Consider the following 26,416-nt stretch of genomic DNA (forward strand, 5'->3'; position numbering starts at 1 on the left):
ATTTTGCGCCATTAATAATTACCATATGGACTGTTCAGAATTTTAGCAAAAAGAAATGGTTACATATCATTAGGTTGCACTTAGTAACCTTATTCACATGGTTTGTTTTTATTGGTGTTTATGTAAATTTGTTAACAGCTTTTATAACAGATTCATTCACTTAACTAAACTCCACTCACTATGTATAGTGGAAAATACCATATGGCACATTTCCTATCATTATTTATATCTCTTCTTTTACAGCCTGTGCACATGACATTTGCTTTATTCCTTGTAGGTTTGGTGCCTTGGCAATGAAAGTCGGTACCACATAAACAAGACAGTGGATGGCTCCACACTTTCTGTAGTAATTCCATCACTAGTTCCTGGTATTCGATACAGTGTGGAGGTGGCAGCAAGTACTGGAGCTGGTGCAGGGGTGAAAAGTGAACCACAGTTTATTCAGTTAGGTAAGCCACTTGCAATTCCTGTCCTCTTTATTTTACATTTGAGGTGGTGGTGGTGCACTGTGGGGCAAGGGAGTTATCACTACTATAGACCAAACAGATTTTGGGAGCTTTCATTGCCTCCCCATCTGGTTGTTTGCAGTTTGAGTTTGAACATATTATGAAATGCTTCTGCTGCTGTACAGTACAGGTTGTGTATACATACCTCTGTTCCCCACCTGCTTTGCATTCAATTTATGGTGCCACAGCACCTCTCAAAACAGCCTATGTTCTCCTATAGATGCAGAGGCAACTTTGAAGGCCAATTTTGATCAGAAAAAGAATTGCCTGAAGGGAAAGAGTTAACACCTTCTCAATCACCCTCCTACCCACCCTGTGCTGCCTTTAAGTAAAAAAAAGAAAAAAAAAAGAAATGAAAAGCTGATCATTTTGCTTGTTTTCAGTCTGGTGAAATAACTCCTTCTAACTCTCCAAGCCAGCTTGTTATGTTGATGTCTCCATCTCCCAGAACACACATTGGGAAGAGGGTCATTTATCTCCTCTAAAATCGGTGCTTTGCTAAATTTTTGCCAGCTCAGCATTCTCTGCCTTTGTATGATGGAAACTTATCTTCAGGATCATTTGATCACATGCATCACTTTCTCAGCCAGATATTGGACCTGCTGTGATAGAATAACAACATTTAAATATAAGGAAATAGGTTTTAGCAATGACGGGGTTTTTTTGGCTCTGTCAGAGGAAGGGCAATTTTAGCATTTCTCCCTACTTCTCTCCCTTTCTCCAGTTTTTACATTCTTTACCTACATGTCCAGCAGTTAAGAGAGAATGTTATTGACTCTTAGCTTGCCTTGCACAGTCATAGGGTGCATAAGCAGTTTACAGAGAAAATCAGAAAAATTGAACATCACTTTTTTGACTTCCCTAATCCACCCAATGCTTCAAGCTTAGTTGTCTACCTCTGTTTTTTTCTTTAGTATTTTTAAGTGGCTTGCATGTTCTTTGTCACTTTAGGATCTAAAGGGGGAAGCTGAGTTTGTTACTGACACAAGGGCCAGCAAGTCAGCATTGTACTCATCCCTTCCGACTACAAAGGGAAGGACAGGCTTCCTCTGAACTTGAACTAGGGGGAGACAATTGTATGCCTGCCCAGAACGTAGTAAGTGTGCTTGTCCAGCAGGTTAGCTACAAATTATGTGCTATCACAGCACACACATGGATAATGGTAGATAAGGCATTTCAGGTTCTTTCATGTAGCTTTTCAGTGTGAGATTTGTTCATTATATACTGGGCCTTGAGGAACATCTTGTTCTTCCTCCAACACAGAAGTTAACATTCCTTATAAACACATTAACCTGTGTGAATACACCTAATGCATTTATGAGAAGCTTCACTCAAATAATTATGAATGTTACGTGCATAATTCATGCATTAGATGTCTCAAGTGTAATGAATACAAGCATCTCTCCTTGAACTTTTATTGCTCTAAGAGCTCCCATTATGAGAACTGATTTGTGAACTAATTAACTTGCCTTTCATGATGATCTGCCAGCAACTGCAAGTATCTGTACTCCCTAATGTTCTTTTGTGCTTTAAGTCACAACTCCTGCAGTGGGCCCAATGAGGCTGTGATAGGAAAACTCCTTTGAGCTCTGTAAGATCCCCTGGGTGGCTGCAGCAGTTCAGGTTGGGTCTTTTGTACAGTGGCATATAAGTTCACTACTGTGCATATAACCCATCTGTGTACTGCAAACATGTTTTCATAAATAAAAGTGAAGTTTGTGGATAGCCAATAATAAAATATCAGAAAACTAGATATTGTTTAATCTAGTTAATTTTCATGAGTATATATGCATGTGCATATATTTATAAACATTATGATTGGAATTGTTAACTTGCTATGAAAGTCAAGGAAATTGAGAACTAGATGCTAATTAGAAGCAGATAGTTCTTGATTGTTGAATATTGTTTATCAATTGTTCTGTCTCTTTTACTGTGGTTCAGAATTTCCAAGAAACATACTAGTCACTCACTCACCAAGGGCCCAATCCTATCCAGTTTTCAAGCACCGGTGTAGCCACAATGCAGCCCCAAGGTAAGGGAACAAATGTTCCCGTATCTTAAGGAGACTTCTGTGACTGCTACCCCACCACAAGATGCAGTGCATGCCCCATTTGCACAGCTGCACCGGCACTGGAGAAGTGGATAGGATTGGGCACTCACTCACTCACTCACTCACTCACTCACTCACTCACTCACTCACTCACTCACTCACTCACTCACTCACTCACTCACTCACTCACTCACTCACTCACTCACTCACTCACTCACTCACTCACTCACTCACTCACTCACTCACTCACTCACTCACTCACTCACTCACTCACTCACTCACTCACTCACTCACTCACTCACTCACTCACTCACTCACTCACTCACTCACTCACTCACTCACTCACTCACTCACTGTATTTGCGGAGCTAGTGTTTGTATATGTAGTTTTGTGATCTCACAGAAATTGTAATAAGATCTGCTGGATCATAAGATCTCATGAACAATGGGCTCTGCATTGTAGTCAGAGTTCAGTACAAATCTTTTTATTGATGAATATTCAACTTAACTATGAGGCTTATGGGTAAAATCAAACAGCCTTGACTTTGTGATATTTGAGACCACAGGAGGGAGTGCACTCATGCTGTACTGCCATGTTAAGCATAGGAAACCACACAAATACCTGAAGTGGCTGATTGAATGATACTATTACCATCACGCTAATTAGCTAACAACTAGTATCTCATATGAACCATTAGAGCATTAAAGGTTCAAGGAGTGTTTTATTGTATTCTACACACTTGAGGCACTCACTGCAGTAACTATGTACTTAACATGAGGAAGAGTTTTGTTACTGTGTTTGTATTATAAATTGTCTTTGTTTCTTGAAGTGTTAAATTGTGCTATATTTTTTCTGTGCAAAATTGATAATGGGGCAGTAGGGAAATATACTCTGTTCCACTAAAAGTATTCCTGAAAATATCACAAAAGATGCAGGTGCTCATGGTTGTTTTTTGTTTTGTTTTGTTTTAAAAAGAGAAATGACTAGATAATGTGTATGGACACTAGAAGTATCTGATTTTCCTGAAAGGGAAATATTTGTAATTTGCAATATTTAAAAAAGAAAAATTGACAGCTAATTGTTACAGAATGAGACACCCATATTTAACTATATGACCCCAGCTGCTATAATAAATGAGTTGTAGAATGGCAGTTTAAGGCTGCAATCTTATACACACCTACCTGGGAGTAAGTTGAATTCAGTGAGGCTTACTTCTAAGCAAACATGGCCAGGATTGAACTGTAAATTAGTCACACCACACTTTATACAGTTAAGCCTTCATCTGGCTAGGTATGGAGTGGATGGGGTGTTTTTGTATTTTCATAAAATCTAAAATAACCCAACTTGACCTTGCACAAATAACCATGAAAACTGTAAATCTGAAACACAAAAAAAGTGTGTCTTCAAGGGTGAAAAAGAATTATTGGCCTGCTTATTGAATTTTCATTCTATCAAGGTCTTTTAAGATCACAGAAGATGAAAGCATCTGTAACATAAAATAAAATGCCTGGTCATCAGTAAAAGGCACTTATTGCTTCCCAGAAAGGGAAGGTATTCAGCCTTGATGCCATATAGAATAAAGTTATGAAACTCTAGAGAGGTAGAGGTGTATATGAAGTAAAAAGGAAATGCTGTTAGGAGCTTAATTATTTGTTTGAAAATGTGCATTCTAAAGCTGCAATGTTTGTTCATTGTTGTCAGACTGAAATGATGCATGTTGTCAGTGTTCTCTGGCTTTTGATGCAGGTGAATAGATTAAAAATACAATCCTATTCATTCCTACAGTAACAGGACATTTGCGTCTTGGTCAGTTGTGTCCTGGTCAAATGCATTGGACATTTGCATCCATTCCTTGGCATACCAGACATTTGTGTCCTATTAAATGTATATTTATATTAGATGTACTTTTTATTTTTAAAACACAAAGTTAGGGTTAGGGTTGGGATGAGAAACTTAGGATATATTGCATGAGGTTGGTTGTTCAGTTATAGTGGGATGCAAACAACCAAGATGCAAAAAAAAAAAAAAAAAGTGAATGTCCAGGGACACCAATGACCAGGACGCAGTTGACCAGGGCACAACTATGCAGGACGCAAATACCCTAGTACCACATGTCTACCCAGAAGTAAGTTCAATTAAGTACAAGGGAAGTTACTCCCAAGTAAATGTTTATAGGATTGCAACCTATGGTCAGTTTCTGCATGCAGGAGACAAGTGATATCAGGAAAAGCTGATTAGAAGATTTTTAGTATAAACTCAAAATGTAATATATAAATGTATAGTATATATTAGTATGTGTTTGCAATTTTATTAATTTGCTGTACATTTTTGTTTCATAGATATTCTTACTTTTTATTGCAGCAGTGTCACTTTCATCTCCTCTTATAATTAAGAAACTTTTAAGAAATATGAAACAGCAAAGGGATCCCAGCAACAGCCATTGGAAAATCAATCAGTCACTGTCTCATTCAGTATTTTCCCTTCCAAACTTCTGGTGTTTTCTTCCAGATTCTCATGGGAACCCAGTGTCCCCAGAAGATCAAGTCAGTTTAGCCCAGCAGATTTCAGATGTTGTAAAACAGCCAGCATTCATTGCTGGAATTGGTGCTGCCTGTTGGATTATCCTTATGGTTTTCAGCATCTGGTTGTACCGCCACCGAAAAAAGCGAAATGGACTCACCAGTACTTACGCTGGTATCAGAAAAGGTATTTTGTGGTTCCTTCTTCTGCTAATTTGTTTATTTTTGAATTTATAGTCTTCTCCAGGCCGCAAGACATGGTAACAGTAAATGAAAAAGCAGATTTAGAAAAATCATGTGATAATGAATAACCATCTGGACTGTCTCCTGGTTTAAGCAACACTCAGCCCAACAGAATGATCTTAAAACACTTCCTGAAAGATGCTTAAAATTCAGTGTACCCCAGTGGATCAATTTCTGTTACCATGTAGGAGTAATACTGCTTCTTTGCCCTACCCATCCTGACAAAATGGAGACTAAACTAGATCTAGAGAGTCAAAACTTTCTCACCAGAAGCAGGTGCTAAACAATGTTTTTGGATACCTCTGCAGTCTGATAATCCAGATGAAATAATGAGCCCAGGGCCACCCCAGTTCTATCAGGTAGTTTACAAGTAGGGAAGATGGAATTTCCCTAATGGCTTGTTACAATTTATGGACCTGGTCAGTGATGAAACATTGTGGCCCAGTAAATGTCACAGATGTACCAAAAAAGCTGGGCCTTACACTGATTTGTGTCAGATTTCTCTGTAACAGCTAGTTGAAATCTCTTGTCTTGTTTTTAACCAGTTTTCTTTTGACTGTACTAATTGCATGATGCCATGAGATGTTTTTAATACACATTTCTTCGTCTAATACTGTTAGTTGGATGTAAATGAGTTAAATACACAGCATGCACTGTTTAAAATTCTCATACCTCGTTATTTGATGCTACCTGCAGTCTTGTGTGTCTTACACAGTTTTATAGGCAACACACAGGAAATTTTCAATAAATTTCAGAACATTTCATTTATAAGATTTATACCTAGCTTTTCATGAAATTACCAATATAATGTACACAAATGGTAAAAAAAAATTATTTATACTTTTAAAATTATACATTAATGAAGGTCCTTTACTAGGAGCACACATGCCCCTAGTGGCACATGGATACTTCCTAAGTGGCACACGGAAAGTTGCCTGTCATGGACATGCTGGCTAATGCAGGGCTCCACAGCTGCAAGCACATGGTGCTGTTCCTGGCATAAAGCCCAGACAGGCAGTGACAAGGCCCAGATTAGGGTGAAGAGAGCTGAGCAGAGGTTTGGCAGACCACGTGGGCTGATGAAACATGCAAGCAGATTCTTCTCTTCTTAACGTAAATTGCCAGAGATCAGGCCATTGCAAGTTCTCTCTGATCCAACATAGCTGCGTCCTCCACAATATGGGCCCACCCACTGCGTATTAGGCTTCATTGGGTTGCCATTTGTAAATCATAATTTGTATATTTCAAGTCCTCCATTAAGTTTTCTAGCCATCTTTTCTTTTGCCGCCCTCGTGATCTTATTTATACACCTTTTGCAAGATACGTTTCCTTCACTACGTGATGGCTATCCATGTGATATGTGGCTGAACCAGAGTAACCTGGATCCAGAGAGGGCCGAAATAAATTGGAGTGGCATGTTTAAGATTCTGTATATTAAAAGTGGCACATGGCTTGCTACGGGTTGGCCACTCCCATCATAAGACAATATGACAAAAGAAAAGCTGAGGAACAGGTTTTGGGGTTTCTTTTTTTTTTTTTTTTTTTTTTTTACAGTCTAGCTTGAAATTTTGACAACTGTTAACATATTTTTGTATTTGCATAAGCTATTCCCAAATATAATGTATTCATATACTGTAAACACTGATGGGCGCACTAAGTGGTTTTATTTGTGCAAGGTTTGATAATTAAGGTGGGGTGACAAGACAGAATGATTCCACTTAGCTGGACCTATGCTCAGTTTCTTACAAATGAAACTATGGAACCAATCCACACTGGCAGATGGGACTTGCGCCAGCCCATCGTTGTAAGGGACTTTCGCGCCAAACGTAAGGGGAGATAGGCAAGCACACGAACATGCACCAGCCACCCCTTGCCCCAGGGAGGGTGAGTTTGCGCCAGCTGAGCTCAGCTGGAGCAGGGGACAGGGGCGGGGTTGTGGATAAGGGTGGTGAGGAGATGGGAGGAAGGTGTTTTGGGCGAGGGGAGGGCATTCCTGGGGGCGGGTGGGTGGGGAGCAAGAGGTGGGACCACAACCTGACACTTATGTCAGATCCTCACCCCGTTCCTGGGTGACCTGGGGCAGTCCCGGGCTGCTTGGATTTGCACCACTGATTTCGGTGGTGCAAATCTGAGTAGCCCAGTTGGGACTGCTGCGTCTCTCCCCAGGGTAAGGGGAAAATGTTTCCCCTTGCCTCAAACTGAGCCTCAGACAGTCCCAAATTTGAGCTGGATGCAGTGCAGGCCTGTCAGCCTGCTTGTTCCTGAGCAAGGTAGCATTGGGCTGCCTGTTGAGCGTATAGATCACATTAAAATTACAAGAATCCTTCAGCATTTCTAATGTCCTTGTGTTTGCAGAATAATGCAGGCGTGCTTTATTCTTTCATGAATGGTGCTTGTTTTAAATGTATGTGGGTGTGTGTAGGCATTATTACTGTTCCTCTGAATTTCTTTTCCTTAATGTCACTAGATTCTTTGACTATGTGAGAGGAACCAGCAGGAAGAAATCACAATAGGATTCTTGCAATAAAAACAGCTCTAGTTGCAAATGAAGGACAGTACTTGAATTAGGAGAATTGTTCTGAGATTTTTAGTTCAGTGCAATATTTCTGGAAATAAAGTGGCTTTATAAGAAGCAGCACATATGCAGCATGTTCTAAATTAGGCTCTTCTGGTCCCTTAGAGATTTGAGGGTCCATCCTAATACAAAAGTCAGGCCTACATACTTAAAAAAGGGGGGGGAGAAGCTATTGGAGCATCTGTATCTCAGCCATTCCATCATTTCTTTGTGGCAGGTTTGCTAACCTACATTCCAAGGCCAAACCACATTTGGAAATTATTGTGCTGTGTTTCACACATCTCTTTGTTTTGCTCAGAATTAAAGAGAGCATTTCATGGCTTCCTTCTTTCCATTAGCAATACAGACAATATATTCTATTGTTCAGCATAAGAGGAAGTGTGTGCTAGAAAAAAATGGAGTAGATGTTATTCTGGAGGTCTGCTATTTGATGAGAGGCCTTATTGATTCAATTATGTATAGATCTATTGGTGATGTGAAAATGAAGGGTTTTTTCCCCAGAGAGAATTATTCTTTTCTGAGCTGTTTGTTTTTAAATTCATAAGCTAGTGAGTTTAGACAGCTTATTTGCAGCTGAGCTAATAGTTGAACATAAACACAACAATTAAAAAAACTGAAAAATAAAAACTCTTGCACTGCAGTCCTCTGCACTCCTTGGAAATAAGTCCCATTGTGGTTCAATGTGGTTTACTCCCAAGTCAATGTGAACAGGACTGCAATCTTAGTTATTTTGTGTTTTCTCAAATACTATATAATGAAAGAATGAACAAATACTGTAATATTGAACAGTTAACAGTGAACACACTTCAAGGTGCAGGTATGGTAGAATTGGCTCATTTTTAATTCTTGTTTAGCTATCCCTAATAATTGCGGATCCTTTATCAAATGCTGAAGTGCCCATATCACTTCCTTTTACCAAGAATTTAGTTCATGCAGTAAACATAAAAGGCAAGCAAAGCCTTGATAATAGTTATAAAAGTACACATCAGTCTATTTTTCGAAAGATTAAATAGTGTATGGGTTTTGTTTGTACCGAGGTTTTACAGCACAACATAAGGCACTAAAGTGAAGGTCATTCAGAGGCTAAACCACACTCTAGTTCTCTCAAGAGCATAGTACAGCAGAATGCCATTCTTCCTTAGAAATGGTATCTGTGGCGACAAGCCACCTTTTTAAATCACAAATTTTGTTTTATTCACATATCCATGTGTCTAGACTTGTTTACCCTAGCTTTATGTTCTGTTGCTACCTTGATTTATACTAATGTTGTATGGTCTCCCTTTCTCTCTTCAGCTTAATAACCAGTTTTTATTGTGTTTTGATTTTCAGTCCCGTCTTTTACCTTCACACCAACAGGTATATATTTGCACTTTTCCCTTTACAGTTTGGCATGTGCCTGTGAATACTGTGTCACTTTCTCTTTTTCTTCTCTCTTCATATAACCAGGCACAATTTATATAGGAGTTAACTATCACTGGTTTTTCTCAAGGAGAACTGCCTTGTTATTGATATCTTGGCTATTTTATGGATTTAACATTGCTATAGGAAGTATACTATGTTTCAGTTCCTTTGGAAGGCTGTATAACATCCTGTAGTCTGCCATGCCATGGTTATTTTTCACTAATTCAGATGGCTTGTGTTATTGCAAAGGTGCTGGCTAATGCCCTAAACTTACAAAATGGAGTACGAAAGGACTCTGCATGAAAGGAAGGCAATATTCCTTGCTAATGAATCTTAATGGAAAATTGCTTGGCACACTGAAGGAGTCCTATTTTATAGGTTTCCCTTAGATGTCTGTGACTTGTTACAGACCATAGATTTTGTTCATAGTGAGGATTAGAACTCTTCTTGGAAATTTGGAAAGATTTGAAAGCACTATGATGTAGGATTTCCCAATAGTAGGAAGTCTTGTAAAAACAAAATGATATATATGACATCACTAACATGTAAACATGCCTCTGTACTAGACATTATAATCTACCTGTACTTATCACACTGATCCTTGGCTGATATAAACTGATGTAAACTAAATAATGGTCAGTTACAATAATGGACTAAAACAGAGAAATAATTGAAATTATAGAATGTCAAATTCCCTTTTAAAAGTGCCCCTCTGCAAGAGTTTGAAATCCCTAACAAAGATTATAATGGACACAAATTTTAGCAAGTATACAGGTGTATTATTTAACACTTCTGTGCTGTGTAGTCTATACTTAAATGGTTTTGTTGTTTTGAATTTCAATTGAACATTTAGATATTAATGCGTGTGATGGGCAGACCAAATTATTCCAAATCTTCTGAAAAGAAAGTTATTCATTCAGATTTATGAACTTTTTTATAGTCCTTAGAAGTGGGTACTTAATTTTTAACATAGTTTTGCAGTGTCTTCTCATTTCCTTTCAACCTTTATATTAACATAAAACCTTAGATTACCTGAGATAATTGTGGAGTATTATTGGTCTCCATGTTCTCAAATTGTTCTCATATAATTTCCATGTTTTTGAACAGTGGGGCTTGCATAAAAAAAAATTAAATGAACATAAACAAGATTAATTTTGTAAAACTTAGTGTAAGTTTACATTTAAGCATGTTTAGACCCAAAGTGTTAGATTTCTCCCAGGAATTGAGACTTTAGAACTGTAAAGACTTAAATATATGAATCAGTACTTGGGTCAGCAAGAGATAGGTGCACAACAGCAGAAAGATCTGACAAGGTGTGGGCTTGAAATGCAGGCTGCATTTAAAATTTAAGACTTTTCCATAATTCAGAATCCCACTAGTTTAGTTCCACTGCATTTAAATGGTAACAGACCCTCTTCTTTAGCAGCACTTTCAGCAAAAGGCGTAAATACCATTGGCTGCTACGTTTTAATCCTGTTATTGTAATCGCTGCAAGCAGTTATCTCTGCCTTGCAGACCCCCACTTCGGACTTCTTCTAAGGAGCAGAATTTGGCTGCCTTTTAAAACACTTTCCTAGTTTGGGAAATGCATAGCGGTGGAATCTATCATCATTTACGTGGAAGCTAATCTTTTTAACCCTTTGCGTAACCTGGTAAAGATGACAAGTTTATTTGGGTTTCTGCCTGTTTCATACACAGATTTTCAGGCACAATTCTTTCTGAAACAGTCCCTCATTTATAAATATATTTGGGAATATTTCTCAGACTAGCTTATCTACTGTACTTTACAGTATATTTTGTAAAATGCAAAGCACATATTCAACACTGTTGCCTTCAAGTAATCTTTAATCTTTGCCTTGTGGGGAAAAATACTCCTAAGCTATGGTGGGCACTTATAATGTCATTACCATGTAGCAACAAAGTACAAAACTGAATTTGCTTGAATAGAATCTACTCTAAAAATGAGTGTAATTTGGTGAAAAGGAAACAGGTAATAGACATTTTTGTAGTGTTGCTTCCCAGAATCCAGGAACCCATTCAAAAAATTAACCACTGTACTGTTTTCATTTTATATTTCAGTAACATATCAAAGAGGAGGAGAAGCTGTAAGCAGTGGAGGCAGGTAATTGAAATGTGTGCCTTACAGGTTTCTAAGTGTAGTTCAACAGAATAAACTGCAATATTTTCAGTTCAGAGATGTGGAAAGAAATGTATCTCAGCAAACAAACAGCAGAGGGAGCACTTTAACTTCAAACTAAGTCTTGGTGATACAAGTAGCTAAATTGTGGCATTTAAGGAGATAAAAATATATAGTAATGATAACAGAAGACAAAACACATTCAGTGGCAAAATATGGAAACACAGCAACTGTCTATTTGGTGCTTTGTAAAAAATAAAAATGTAATGTGTGATAGCAATCACTACTTGGTAGAAATCATAAACTAAAAGTATAATGGAATTGAATTACTGAGTTGTGATGAGAAATGAATACAGCTCCATCTTCAGGATACAGCTAAGACTTAATTAACCAATGGCTAGAAATTATCTTCTTGTATGTTTTTGCCCCCACGCTTTTCCTTTTGTTGCTAGCCCTGGTTGTATTTTTAAAATAAAACTGGGAAGGCAAATAATTTAATTTGGGACATATACGTGCACAGCGTCTGCTCTTTAATGTTAGTTATAGCCGTATTCCATGACTTCAAACTGTCTTTATAAGAAAACTATGCACAAGCACCATGCTGCTCTGAAACTACGCATTGATGTGTTGCTCTGATACTATGCATTGCTATGCAGATGTTCAGAACTACAGTTGTAGCCGTTCCACAGAGGGAAGGTGCAGTAGATGGAATTCTTGCTCACTGTATCTTCTGATTCTTTGGAGCTCAGCAGCTGAAAGGTGCTTCCTTGGCAGAAGCTGTACTGCTGAAAGGGTAGCCCACATGATTATTGGGCTTTTCCAGCACTTCAGCAGTGTCTTTCTATCACACCCCTCTTGATCCTTTCCCCATAGCCTTCAGAGTCTTCCTTCTGTCTCTCCCTCCTGAAGCTTCAGTAGAAGCAGCACTGCTGGAATGGCATCGCAGGGAGAGCCCAAATATCATGTGAACTGGATGAAAGTGTCCATGGGTCATATCCAGCTTACAGGCCTTATGTTTGAGAGAATGTACTCCACCCTTCTTAAGCAATTTCTGTCCAATGTTGCATATACACAACAGGGACCAAACATGTACATCTGTGGGCCTGGCAAAAATGGGTTAAATCCCAAAGAATCTCAGTTTTGAGCTAACAAAATAAATACAAAAAGTCCCCCATGGTAGCAGAAGTAAATCTTTAAAATAGTACGTGAGCTAAACCAATCTTTACCCTACGTTTCTGTTTTTGTGGCATAAGGGATATAAAAAGCAAGTTGGAGTAATGGGCAGAACCAGGCAGGGAAGTAGGACAAATCAGGGATAGGGACAGGGGTTTGTTGGAGGAGAGGAGGAGTGTCACCTAGCACAAGCAATGGACACTGGATACTGTCCCTTCCGAAGCCTTTTTCCTCAAATTTGTGTCAGCTAAAGAGCTGGCGCAAATCCAGGAAGATCCTTTGGCAATTGAAGGGCTTACAGAGGAATAAGGAAAAAATATTTCACTTTACCTCGCCAAAGCCTCCACATAGCATGCAGCATAGCCTGTTTTTGCGTGACTGCATGTTGTGGTGGGGAAAAGGGTAGGATTGGGCTGTTAGTTATGTTAAATCAGGGGTGTCCAAAGTTTTTGACAGGAGGGCCACATCATCTTTCTGACACTGTGTTGGGGGGCCAAGGAAAAAAAGAATTAATTTAAATTTAAAATTGGAATAAATTTACATAAGTTTACATAAATGAATACATTAAAGATGAACTTGTATGAATGAATGAAGGTCTTGAAATAACTCAGGGCCTATAAAGGCCTTGCACAATGCAAGGCTGGCCTTTCCTTTGCTGCTGCTACTGCATCATAGACCTGAAACAGCAAGCAGTGGAGGAAGCCCTCATTCCACAGCTCATGCGAGAGGTCAAACAGTCGCCCTCACGCTGAGAGCAGTTGCATTGGGCCAGTGAGGGCTCCAACAAATCTTCAGAGGGCCAGAGGCTCATTGGAGACTGGGGGCTCCCTGAGGGCCACATTGAGAGGCCTTGAGGGCCGCATGTGGCCCCAGGGCTGGGGTTTGGGCACCCCTGTGTTAAATCAATGTTAGATAGTACTAAGAGGTCTCTCCAGGAGAAAGGAATCCACTTACTACAACAAAAAAGCAAATGGAAAATTATGTGGGGTTGAGGTCTGCCCCATGAGAGAGAGAGAGAGAGAGAGAGAGAGAGAGAGAGAGAGAGTTCATCTCAAAGAACTGCTTAGCATCATAAGAGGTGTTAGAATACTTGGAATGAAAATCTAAGATTTGACCATGAGAATTAGTAGCTCATCAAGCTTATATAAATTATACTGATAAGCTACAGGCAGCCTGAATGCTTGAAGAGCAGGAAGCAGTTAATGTTTGATCTAGTCTCTTCAAGCATTTAGGTTGCTTACAGCCTGCCTGCACATGCTATAAGCTTGCATGCTTATAGCATCCTGTAAAAGGAAGAAACATATTCCACTTGTAAGCATCTAAAGATAGAGGGGTAGGGGGTATGCTAGGGTTCCCCCATATCCACAGTTTCTATATCCGTGGAGGGGTGGGCGCGTAAGAACAGATCCCTGTGGATACAGGGGAACACTAGTGTCTTTAAAAGTTTTAGGTTAATATTTTGGGTATTGTCTCAAGTTGAGAGTTAAACTAAAATATGTGAGGACACAGTACTAATTCTAAAGTATCAAGAATTAAATCCAAAGGAAAGAAGAAAATGCCTTTTTAATATATTTCATTGAAGAAGAAAAAAACCATGGCTTTCTTTATATGTAGAAAATGTAGAGAAAGCCAGATGAGCTACGAGATGCAATAAGCAAGGGAAAATGCGATGTACATCGTATGAGCAAAATACTTAAGAAGAATTATTCTGGCTGATATTAAGATGCTCATAATGGAATATAAAAGCACAGACACAGCCTGAGAATGGTTGGCAGAGATTTTTAAGAGGGCAAGGAACTTTCGGAAATTAACTTCCCAATCCTGTCTGACTCCCTGCGTAGCAATGCAATGGCACCAGCTGCATCCTGCAGGGACGTTTTGGGGGAGCTGTCCCCTTGCCCCAGGAGAAGCCCCAGTCGCCGCTGTGGTTAATTTGGACCTGCGCCAATAACATTGCTGGTGCAAGTCCTTGTTGGCCTGGGAAGATGGATCTGGCTCTGGAAGGGGGACATTTGGCATGCGCCACCACTTCTGATCCTGGGCCACCCTCCTCACTGCCCTTACACTCACCCCCAACCTGTTTGACCCTCTGCTCTTTCCCCATCCTGTATCACTCCCTGCCTGGGCATACCTGCCCTGCATTAATCTGCCAGTGTGCATGGGAAGGCTCTGACCTTCCCATCAGCTCTCCAGCAGCGTATGCTGCCAGAGTGTGCTTTATGGTTGCTTTGCAGCAGTCCACACCAGTGGAATCCATTAGGATTGGGGTGTAAGGTAGGGTAGAGCAAATCCATAGCAGTAGGGACATAAAGATTATTTAAGATGTGGGAGAGAATGGAAAGCAACTCTACGGTGAAGACAGCCATCATATAAACTAAGTAACGAAGAGTAAATGGTAGTGAAATTCTGGACAGAGTTATGAGAACTGAAGTGTGCCAAGAAAAGACTGCAGTAGTCAAGGGAAGAGGCTTGATTATGGATTTATTGCTATAGCCAAGGATATGAAGAAGTGGGTTTTTGCAGAAAGAGAAATGGCATTACCTGCCATCTGGCAATAGGTGGGAAGCACAGTACAGAACGAATGACAGATAAAGGCTTCATAGATAGTGGTGATGGATCTGGAGTAAGTAACCAAGGCAAGGAAACTGTGTGAAGTAAGCTGGTCATGGTTTGTTTTGTTTGATTTTTAAAGAAAGCTTCAGAATTCAAATTAATAATTGCCTTTCCACCACATGGTAAAATCAGAAACCATTAAAAAATACACTAAGAGAAGAGCAAAGCAGTATCCATTTGAATAACAGGATTTCAAAATATCCAATGTTGTTTGACATACATTCTCACAAATGGAATCCATACCAGGTGTCTATACCTTGAGAACCATCTCTGAGAAATCCATGACCTGAATCCTACAAGTTTTTATAACTTCAATGAAGAGGCCCAGAAGAGGACTTCTTCAACAGATCTCAGGGAATCAGGAGGTTTTTATAGTCACCATATGGATTTTATTTTAAAGCACTCTCAGTGGCAGCTATTTCCATGCAAAAAACCATTTGTGTTCTCTGAATTAGTTTGGGGATCAGGTAACTTTTCACCATATCAGCACAACATTTTATTTTAAAGTATGAGCAAGTCCTATAATAAATATGCAGCTTTTGATCATTAATAACTGTGTTTTGAAGGCCAGGTCTTTTAAACATCAACGAACCTGCCACTCAGCCATGGCTTGCAGACACATGGCCTAATACGGGAAACAACCATAATGACTGTTCTATCAATTGCTGTACATCAGGGAATGGAAACAGTGATAGCAACCTCACTACATATAGTCGACCAGGTAAGTGTTGCTTATTGTTAAAACCATTTTCTTCAAACTTTATTTTTATTGTTTCATGCTTATTTACTCTCTGTGTTGCACTGCTATCAAATATGCTTCTTGTTACTATGCTACTTTGACCCTTACAAGGTACAAACATAGGCCCACTGAAAATTCAAGACTTGTTCCAGTCATGTATGGTCAGAAGGGATTTAGCCTCTTCAATGACTTACTGTTCCTGACTTCCCCCTCCCCCTAGTGTACCCATAGCTGTATTGGAATTGTGGAAGATATTACCGAGGAGATAGGGTGTGGTGTCCACAGTGCCCCTTGCTCTGAGTAAATGCAGGATTAAAGCCAAGGTGGTAGCTGGAGGTGTGCTGCACAGCTGCAGCCACTAGAGCATAAGGAGATCCCTCAAGTATATAGGGAGCACCTGAGGCAGAAAGGGTTTTGAAGGAGTGCAGGTTGGAGGTAGGAGAGGAGACTGACTGACTTGGTTTATGGAATTGGGAATCAGACTGGATTGTGACTGGACTTTGGCTTTGGACTTTGATTTGGATACCCTGATGGATTGGACTGACCTACCTGGAACCTGACTTTGGACAGTAACTTGGCTTATTGGCAACTCTGATTGATTGGACTGGTTTACAAGGCCCAGTGGATTGGGATTTGGCAAAACAATAGCACTTAACCTGATTGATCCCATAGGATCAATGGTTCATTACCTATGAATTTGCTATCCACTAGTGTTTCCAGGAACCTAACCCTAGCAGATAATGAGAATGACTGTACGTTTCTGTATCTTGCAGAGATACCGCACAACTAGCCCATTACTATGAAACATTTCTTTACCTTTTCAAGTAGGTAGCTGCAACCCAGCAGGTTGTCTTACACATATGCCACTGCTATAAACAAACTTATCTTTGTGGTCATTGCAGCAGTAGTAGCTGAATACTTCTATTTTTTGTTCTATCAAATGTGCTGGATCTTGATTTCAGAAATCCTTTGGCTACATTCCTGTATGTCTTCAGTCCTATCCTATCCCCCACCGCCAGTGCGACTGCACCAAAAAGGCATGTGCTCCTTCCTATGGTGGGGGAGGGGGAATAATAAAAAAACAAACAGGAGAAAAGTAAAAATAAAAAACGTGAGGAGTTGTGCAAAAGGAGATAAGATCTGGCATGTACCAGTGGCTCCTTACCACCCGATTCCTTCCCCTCCCTGCCCAGGAATGCCTCCATTCCTCCCACTCTCTACTCATCCACTGCCTGCCCCCATCGCTGCTCTACCTGGCACTGCCAGAATGTACCTTTGCCACCAGTGGATTCACTGGTAGCCCTGTTGTGCTTGCTGGAGGCCTCAGCAAGTGCAGTAGATCCAGGCACTTCCAGCTGGAACTTGACACTTCCACCAGCAGGACATATGTTCCGCCAGTGTAAATGATAGGATCAGGCCATTAGTTCTGTTTATAGATTCAAATGCTGCTGAATTACAAACAAGATAGTATTACTTCAATCTGAAATATTAAGTGATACGTGTCAGGTGCATCCTTGATTTTGTATGCCTCTCACCGAAAAAGTCATTTGCTGTAAATTTGAGATCAGTGAGCAGATGCTGACATCAGAGAGCATCTCCCTATCAGAGAAAGTACTTTGCGTGTTTCCTTGTCGGAAAGAAAAATGGATATAGTGAAATCGGGAAAACCATGTTTTCATAAGGAGATACACCTCCTGTTTTAGAGTCACGGAACTAAATTGTCTCTTTACTAGAGTTCAGGATTCCAGTTCAACATCTATCAACTGGATAGGCTTCAGAAAGCTAAGTTATGTCGTTGTGCACAAAAATTAATGTGCATGCAAGTCATAACCATATTTGTTGTAATTTTAACACATTCCCTCCTTTTTCCTTCTTGTTGTATGGTTAGCTGATTGTATAGCAAATTACAACAATCAGTTGGAGAACAAGCAAACAAACCTGATGCTGCCTGAGCCAACAGTTTATGGCGACGTAGATCTAAGCAACAAAATCAATGAGATGAAAACGTTCAATAGCCCAAATCTAAAAGATGGAAGATTTGTCAGCCAACCTGGGCAACCTACACCTTATGCCACGACTCAACTCATTCAGTCAAATATCAGCAATAATGTTAACAGTGGCAGTGGGGAAACGAATGAAAAACACTGGAAACCTTCTGTGCAGCAGAAACAAGAGGCTGCACCAATTCAGTACAACATTATGGAACAAAACAAATTAAACAAAGGTAAATCACTTCGTATATGGTTTTTTCCCCTCTTTTGTGTGCTAGAGAATTGTTGGGTTCTCAGCTGGTGCAGACAAAAAGGACTACATATATTTGCGTCTGTCCGCAATGATTTAGACCATCTTGGGATCCGATAATTGGTTGCTGGAGTGTAAAACTTGCCAGGATGAACCAAGCACTGCAGTACAATCTAAGCGCCTTTGTAGATTTAGAAATTCCCAATTAACAGTGTCAAAGAGCTAATTAGCACTACAATAATCTTTAGAGATTGAATTTATTCTAACAAATAAGCAGCTGTATCTTAAAAAGAGAATTAAATAAAATATATTGCCATATAGCTTTGAGATTAATTTAAATTTAATAATAACAAATGAGTGATTGGTTAGCACTGAGACTACATCTTTAATTCATAAAGCAGATGCAAGGTACAGACTTTATATACAAATTTTAAAATAGGTCAACCCATTCTCCTAGCAGTGAATGGAGGCTAATTAAACCTACGTATTCATGGAATGTTGCATATAAAAAATCTGTACAATTGTGCTAAGGAAGCTGACTGTTCTGATGAATTTTAGCCCTATTGCTTGCATTCACCAGCTTGCTTTCAGTTCTGGACTGAAATAGTTGCTCTGGATCAAGAGGATCAACGTCAAGCTTGAAATGAATTGATTTCAGTGTTAACTTGAAATATCAGAATGTTTTCTGGCCTTAAGCGTAAATTTTTTAATGTAGTATGTGGGCTATAGAAAAAGAAGTGATGTGATTTCTTACTAGTCCTTCAGGCTACCATGCAGTGTACTTTAATAACCTGATTTGCAAAACACTGGAGCTGCTCTTACTTTGAACTTTCTGAGCTCACTGTTGTAGCTCGCTTGGTCACCTAGTGATATTGAAAAGGTAAAGGACATGTTTCATTACAAAAGGTGGATTCAATTTATTTACTACCTGACCTACTTATCCACAGAATGGTTCAGAAGCCACATAAATCTGACATGAATGTACAGCTGTTTGTTATAGCAGGGAAGGTTTTTAATTATATTTTTGCCTTACATTTTTCTCCATGTTTTACTGAGGTGGTTTGTCTCAAAATTTGAGTGTTCAAATTTTGAAAGGATTAGTTTAGGATAATAAATTGGCAGACTTTAAAAATTATTTAGCAACCACACGTGTGAGTTTTAGAGCTGCATATTATACAATTAAAGAGACTCTTTAACATTTTATGGTCACAGTTCTAAATGTTTTGTAAAGGACTGATTTGTTATTTCTCCTAGATTAAATAGATGTAGTATGCAAGAAAGTAGGATCTAATAACACTGGCCAAATGCTAGGCAAAATATTCTGATGCTGGAATTTTCATTTTGGCCTCCTTTTCCATTTTCTGTATGTTGTACTTTTGAAAAGAAAGGGTATCTACATCCAATGTGGACAGGTTCATTTTGGGTTTCTTATTTTCTAAGCCAAAATGGTCTGTCTCACAATTTACCTCTTAGCTTGTATAACAAGAAATAACTTTTTGATGAGTTTTGGACTGTGTTCCATTGTTCCTGTCTCGCATCCATTGGCTCTGTTTACGATTTCTTTTTATTTGTTTCATGAAATGAAAGTCAGTTCCTGGTACATTTCATTCATGTCCATTAGATATTTCTTCAGGAAAAATACATTTTTTAAATTGAAGAATACAAAATTTATATGGAAGAAAGATATTTTCCAAATCTTGGATTTAAGAAAAAAAAATCACTAATTTAATTAATTGTTTATACAGAGCACTAGAGCAGGGGTCTCCAAACCCTGGCCTGGGGGCTGGATGCGGCCCATGGCAAGCCTCTATCTGGCCCATGGCCAGCCTCTTGTCCCCTGAAAGCCCCTGGCCCACTTTGCCAAACATGACTGGAACAATGCTCTGGTTGCATCTGGAGGGTGTTCTAAGGGCCAGAGAGGTTGAATGAATGAGCCCATTCATTCATTTATTCACACATCTAAGTTCTATCTCTAATGTATTTTTATAAATTTTATATTTAAGTTTTTTTTCTGGCCCTCAAAACTGTGCCAGACATTTGATGCAGCCCTCTGGCCAAAACGTTTGGAGACCCCTGTTTTAGAGAGAGAATATGAAGCTCACTCTCACTGCTACTAATGATGAAGCATATCTCTTACAACAGAATGTCTCGTAATGGAGATCATTGCAGGCATAACGCACTAATTCCCCTTGGAGACTGATCTAGAGAAGATGATAAAGAGCCCTAAGTGGCAAGCTATTTATCCATGGCAAATTAGTTTTCCCTCTTTTGTGCTCCTTTGATACCCACTATTGTTACAACCCAACCCAACCTAAATCCCCATGTGGGAATGCAGTGGTGCCAGTGCAGGCCATACTGCATCCTGTGGGGGACATTTAGCTGCTGGAGGTCTCCTTGGGGTAAGGTGATATTTGTCCCCTCACCCAGCAGGCCCAGCTGTAAGCCCCAGCAGCTGCAATTATTCAACGTGGTCCTGTGCCAGTAATATTGGTGGTGCAAGTCTGTGTTGATCAATGCAGACGGATCAGGTCCTTGACAGGAATTTGGATACAGTGCATGCCGGTGCTGCCAACCCCACCCCCTCAGGCCTGATCTGCACACTCCCTGCCCGATCTTCTCCCCTTCCTCCCACTCCCGCGGTTGACCTATCTGCTGTGGCAGTCCTTCCGATGGCCACCAGCACCAGCAGGAAGGCTCCAGCCTTCCTGCCAGCGTGCTGGACCTTCTACTGCTGCTTTTGTGATAGAGCACACTAGCAAAATGCAAGACAGCAAAAAGAGGAATGAACAAAAAGATATGGGGCCCTGTGACCCAACCTTTTATACCTTTTTCCCCCATAGAAACCTATGGGATATTTAGTGGGGTGAGCTCATCAAGGAACATTCTTTTGTGACTTGATGGCCCTTAATTGGGATCAGAGTTTTGCTTCTCTCAGATGAGCTGCCTTCCCAGGCTGATGAGTCCCATCTAACCGGTGGCTGTTTAGTCGCCTCTTACGACAAGTACAGCCAAACCGAGGACCTATTCTTATCCCCAGCCCCCAGGGGAACTCTGATCCCAAACCTCCACTGCCTTGTGGCTACATCCACTTATGGAAAAGGCTTCAGGAGTCAACCTCGAGGCAAAATCCAGAGCCGGAGTCCCTGAGGCAGTTCATGGCTGGACACAGTCACGTTCTGGCAACTCCTGCGATGCCGCTGGAACCAACCGTATTGGCCTCTGCCTTTCCATTGGACCATTTCAGCGACGTGGAGAGAGGGGATTTGCTGCATGGGTAACAGCCTATCCTCCATACCTACTTTACCCAGGCTTCGCGTACTGGAGAGGACACTCTGTTCCAGAACCACCATTCAGAGTGTGACACCATAGTCTTCCAAGACTGAAGGATGCCAACAAGGCCCTTAATTGTTCATGCCCAGCCCTAAATGAGTGCCATTATTGTTTTGTACTCTGCCAAGGGAGCAGTGGCTAGCAGAGACCCCTTGATAGCTTAGCAATTGTGACAGTAGGAAGGGTTGGGGTCTTGTCTTTTGTGTCACTAATGACTGTTTACTTCAAGTCAGAAAGCTCCCAGAATGTGTCTTTTGTAATAGTTCAAATGTGCTATGCAAGCAAGGTGCATCTGCTCATGGAGTTTTCCAAGAATTGAAAATCAGACAGAACTTCTTTCAAACCCGGGGGGGGGGGGGCAGAGTGATTGCTCCTGACAAATTAAAAGTGTTGCCTACCTAACAGTCTATGGGATCTGTGGCTCTTGCCATCAGTCCCATTCTAAAGTTACGTTACTGGCCAGGATCATGCTCTACTTGCAGACACCCTGTGCCATGTACATGTGTATTCACATGTATCACTAATCATGTGACTAAATAAAGGAAATAAAAAGATTGTCAGGCAATAATTTATGGCAGTAATTTTCCCCCATACCTAAAGAAGCCCACCACAGTGTTAGCCTTATGGAGCTAAAGGCCTCAGCTGATGCTCTGCATAATCCCGGATTTCACCCTTAATTAAAGGCACATATTTTTCTGACAACTTCTCAGTGGCTCTTAAATCTTCTGTAATATAAATGAAAATTTAAATGCAAAACCCTTCTTTTTCAACAAAAAAAAATAGTAGTATGCATTGTGGTAAGCTTCAGGGAAATATATTCTTGTTTTATTAAATCTACAGATTACCGAGTAAATGATAATGCTCCAACTATTCCCTACAATCAGACGTATGACCAGAATACAGGAGGGTCCTACAACAGTTCAGACCGAGGGAGCAGTACGTCAGGTGAGTATCCATGAGTCTAGGGCACATTCTGGAAACACTGTAAGGCCTTCATGAATATTAATTCATTAATAGTGCAGTATCAGGAATATTAGCATGCTTTGCCATCACTTCTGCAGATTTAATGTCAAGCATTTTAATATTTTTTTACACTTTACAACAGCTGCATTCTAGTTCTGCAAGCACTTTGTACCCCCCCCCCCCAGCAATGCTGTGATTTGGGGGAGGGCACAACAGGGCATCACATTTTCTCATTTGGAACAGGGAATCCTTTGACCCATTGTCAAAGCATCAAAGGTGGCAATGCATTTTACTGGTCTGCACTGATGGCCCTTGTGTAGTGATAGATATGCCTGATCCAAGCAAGGAAATCAGTGTACGAAAACAGGCTTCTACACTCTTATACTTACTGGATCAGGAATCATGACTTAAATTAGCTGGGTGATGAAAGAGACAGCATCTGCATTTCGAATCTGTCCTGCATAGCTCTTAGTGGGATACACACTTGGATATGCATCTAAAAATACATCAGCAAAATGTGGATGGTAATGCGCATCCCACTCAAATCAGTGCAAGGAGGATGGACAATTTCTTTGCTCAGATATGTATCCATTCCATTAAATTGAACGTGTGTCCGAGTTAAGCTGCAATTAAGATGTGCTGTTTTTTCCTGACAGACACACAAAAGTTTCCTCCTGCATGTTATTTTCTTAAATCGGAGTCCTTTGGACATTTTGCTGACAGTTTCATTGTCCATCAGTACATGACAAGTCAGTTAGCACCTGGCTGAACACATTTACACTTGTCCTCTCTTCCTCCACTCAGAGTAAGGACAACGTGAAAGCTTCATTGGCTCTCAGTGATGTCATTTTGAAGCCAAATCTGATTGACTACTTTGCACCATGATGTTCTAATTCATGTTACTTTATCTCTTGTTGTCTGGGATCACAAAGAGGTCAACAGATGTTTGGGCTCTTCAAGTGTCAACACTATGGGGGGGGGAACTTGGTTTCAAGGAAAAGTTTATGATCATCAAGGTTATCTCTTTCCAGAGATGTTTAAACAGAGTTTTATAGCTGCAATCCTTTGTACACTTACCTGGATTAACCCCATTAAGCATGGTTTGATTAGACTTTCTTCTCAATAAACATTTCCACTTGTAAACATGTTTAAGATTATAGTTTATACTGAATGTCTTTTAATTTCTGTTTGGCTGTATGTGGTTGAAGTGTTTAAAAAAATAGTACAAAGTAGTATTAGTACAATAGTACTATTGCAGCTAAGATACTGCAGTAACAGCTAAGAGAGATCAATGTGCAATAACAAACGGAAATCATTTACAATGACATCTTTTGTGAGGGAGTTTACCAACAGTGCAATTACTGTGACACACTTTTGCCCAGCATCTGAATATATATACTTTTTGCCCAATATCTCAATAATATAATGAATTTGTTATTCATCTGTACAGGTTGGTATCCTTGGTATCCAACCCACAGATACTGAGATCCATGGGGGTCCATAGCAGACCTCCGGATGAAATCTAAGTGCCATCTGGACATGTCTGGAGGTGTTCTGAGGTGCAGAGAGGTTATGAATGACCTCCCTGTGCCTCAGAAAACCTCTGAGAGGCCTTCTGAGGAGCAAGGAGACCTCCTTGATCCTCAGAAGGTCTCCCAGATGCCTCTGAGAGGCACTACCGGTTTCCTGAGAAACCGGAAGTGCCTCTGAGGAGGAGGGAGGTTGCGTCCAGAGGTCTGCCGTAGGCCCTCCAGATGCATTTTCAAAATCCTCATTGAGTCAAATCTGTAGGTTCTGAATCTGCAGATGAGGTGGACCCTCTGTAATCCAGTTTAGTGAAAAATGCTTACTATCTCAATATATTTTTTGTAAATACTTTTTTAAATTAAGAATATTTGGTAGGATCCATAGGTTAGAGAGACATGTTATGCATATGTGCTGGAGTTTCTGAGAGCCATCCTTTCTACTGCAGCCATCTGCAATGTGCTAGATGACTTCGATACTATGTAAGAATCTGCAGTTAAAAAGAAAATACAGAAGCTCTAAAGCTAGTTCAGAAGCACTTGAGTGCATGTGTTGGGATCCCTGGTGATATGCCTATATTAAATATTCCAAGTAATCAAACTTGAAAAACATTATTATTATTAGAACATAAAATCATTAGGCATGCCTAAAGTATACAAATTAGTGGTGTCTCTCTCAAGTGCCAATTTAGATTACAACCTATGTCAAATTTCCACTCCAAATGCAATAGCAACTGAATAATTGGCTTTTTTTCTTTAAAGATGCTCAAATGGCTAAAGTCTGTATCATTCTACTGTAAGCCATAATTTTCCATGAAGAGTGGCTGAAAACATTTATGCCACACTTTCTTCTGCTGCATTTATTGTGGGTTATTTTAGTTCTTCCAGTAATTATTTTCAACTGCACCTGCCATTTGGAATAAATTTAGTAATTTCATTATGCCTAAAACATTTCAGTGGACAAGTATAAATTACATATATTCATTGACTTAATTCAACAGCGGAACTTTAGTAGATCATATCTCTATCATATTGTTCGTCAGACTCCAGCAATTAAATAACAGAAAGATACTTTGGAGACTATATCTACAGCTCATTTGTTTTAGGTGATAATCTACAATGCAATTAATAGCTGTAGGAAAATTGCTTTAATTATATTGCTTGTAAAGTTCATTTATGATTTTAATGTATTTTAGCCATTTATTAATTCAAGTTACGAGCTCTGTGTGTATTTCCTTGTTAAAATATACAACAATAAGATTTGTACGAAAGCTGATTTGGATTTAGAAGCAATGATGAGGCATGCTGTCAGTGCCTTAGTCTTTAAATGTTAATATCCTTACTGAAATCAACAGAAGCCAATATATACTATCACTTGTTCAAAGTATCAGATGCTCATTTTGAGTCCCCTAAGCGCTGGAAGACTTATTTAATTCACCATTAGTCAAAATCCTAAGAAGACCACCTTGAAAGGCTGTCAACAGTTTATTCTAGGGAGTATGGCATGATGCTTTATATATATTTCTTCATAGGGAGTCAAGGACATAAGAAGGGTGCTAGAACTCCCAAGGCATCAAAGCAGGCTGGCATGAACTGGGCAGATCTACTTCCACCTCCTCCAGTACATCCTCCTCCCCATAGCAATAATGAAGATTACAGCCTATCTGTGAATGAAAGGTAAGATATTATTTATCAGTAAATATTTTGCCAATCCATTGCCCAAGTCTATTTAATTAGCTGAACAATAGAATATGAGCTCATAGTATAGAAATAGGCTTAGTTCTACACAAGTCTTTTAAAGTTATTTGACCCCATCATAATGAGTTTTGTGTTTTATTTCTCATTTTCTTCAATTAATGTTAGCTATGACCAGGAAATCCCATGCCCAGTGCCACCAGCAAGGATGTATCTACAGCAGGATGACCTGGAGGAAGAGGAGGAAGATGAACGAGGACCTACACCCCCAGTTCGGGGAGCAGCTTCATCTCCAGCAGCTGTGTCTTACAGTCATCAGTCTACTGCCACACTAACGCCTTCTCCCCAGGAAGAACTTCAGCCTATGCTACAGGATTGCCAGGAGGAACTAGGCCACTTACAACACCCACCAGAACGCAGGTGTGTTACCAAAGCATACTGGAAAAGAACCTTGTGTAACTCTGTTTTATGTGACTAATGCACTGTACTGGATTAGAAAATGTAAAAGCTGTATTCTCATATAAGTGAGTTAAAGCACTTTTAATTATATGACTTGGACGAAATTCAATATGGAGATTATACTTCGGCTTCTCATCTTCTACACATTAGCATAGTCAGTCATTAAAAAAAGGCCATATTAATAGGTATACCAAAATTATGATTCTGTTGCTTTCAGAAGATTTCAACTTTATAATGAAACAGCATGCA

At 39.8% G+C, this 26,416-nt stretch overlaps 1 protein-coding gene across 4 annotated transcripts in view; it reads left to right on the plus strand.

Moving 5' to 3' along the window:
• The window catches only part of ROBO1 (roundabout guidance receptor 1), a 699,165-nt gene that overhangs the window by 644,788 nt on the left and 27,961 nt on the right, over window positions 1–26,416 (plus strand). For 2 of the 4 annotated variants that reach the window (XM_066622672.1, XM_066622669.1), the window contains 9 exons: window positions 278–449; window positions 5,065–5,262; window positions 9,223–9,249; window positions 11,374–11,416; window positions 15,784–15,938; window positions 17,845–18,180; window positions 22,368–22,472; window positions 25,546–25,690; window positions 25,877–26,128. In XM_066622672.1, the coding sequence (XP_066478769.1) occupies window positions 278–449; window positions 5,065–5,262; window positions 9,223–9,249; window positions 11,374–11,416; window positions 15,784–15,938; window positions 17,845–18,180; window positions 22,368–22,472; window positions 25,546–25,690; window positions 25,877–26,128 (1,433 nt within the window). The remainder of the gene's footprint in view (window positions 1–277; window positions 450–5,064; window positions 5,263–9,222; window positions 9,250–11,373; window positions 11,417–15,783; window positions 15,939–17,844; window positions 18,181–22,367; window positions 22,473–25,545; window positions 25,691–25,876; window positions 26,129–26,416) is intronic. The other 2 variants (XM_066622671.1, XM_066622670.1) reach the window with 2 other exon arrangements.

The sequence above is a fragment of the Tiliqua scincoides genome, chromosome 3 (genome assembly GCF_035046505.1).
Source record: "Tiliqua scincoides isolate rTilSci1 chromosome 3, rTilSci1.hap2, whole genome shotgun sequence".
Lineage (NCBI taxonomy): Eukaryota > Metazoa > Chordata > Lepidosauria > Squamata > Scincidae > Tiliqua > Tiliqua scincoides.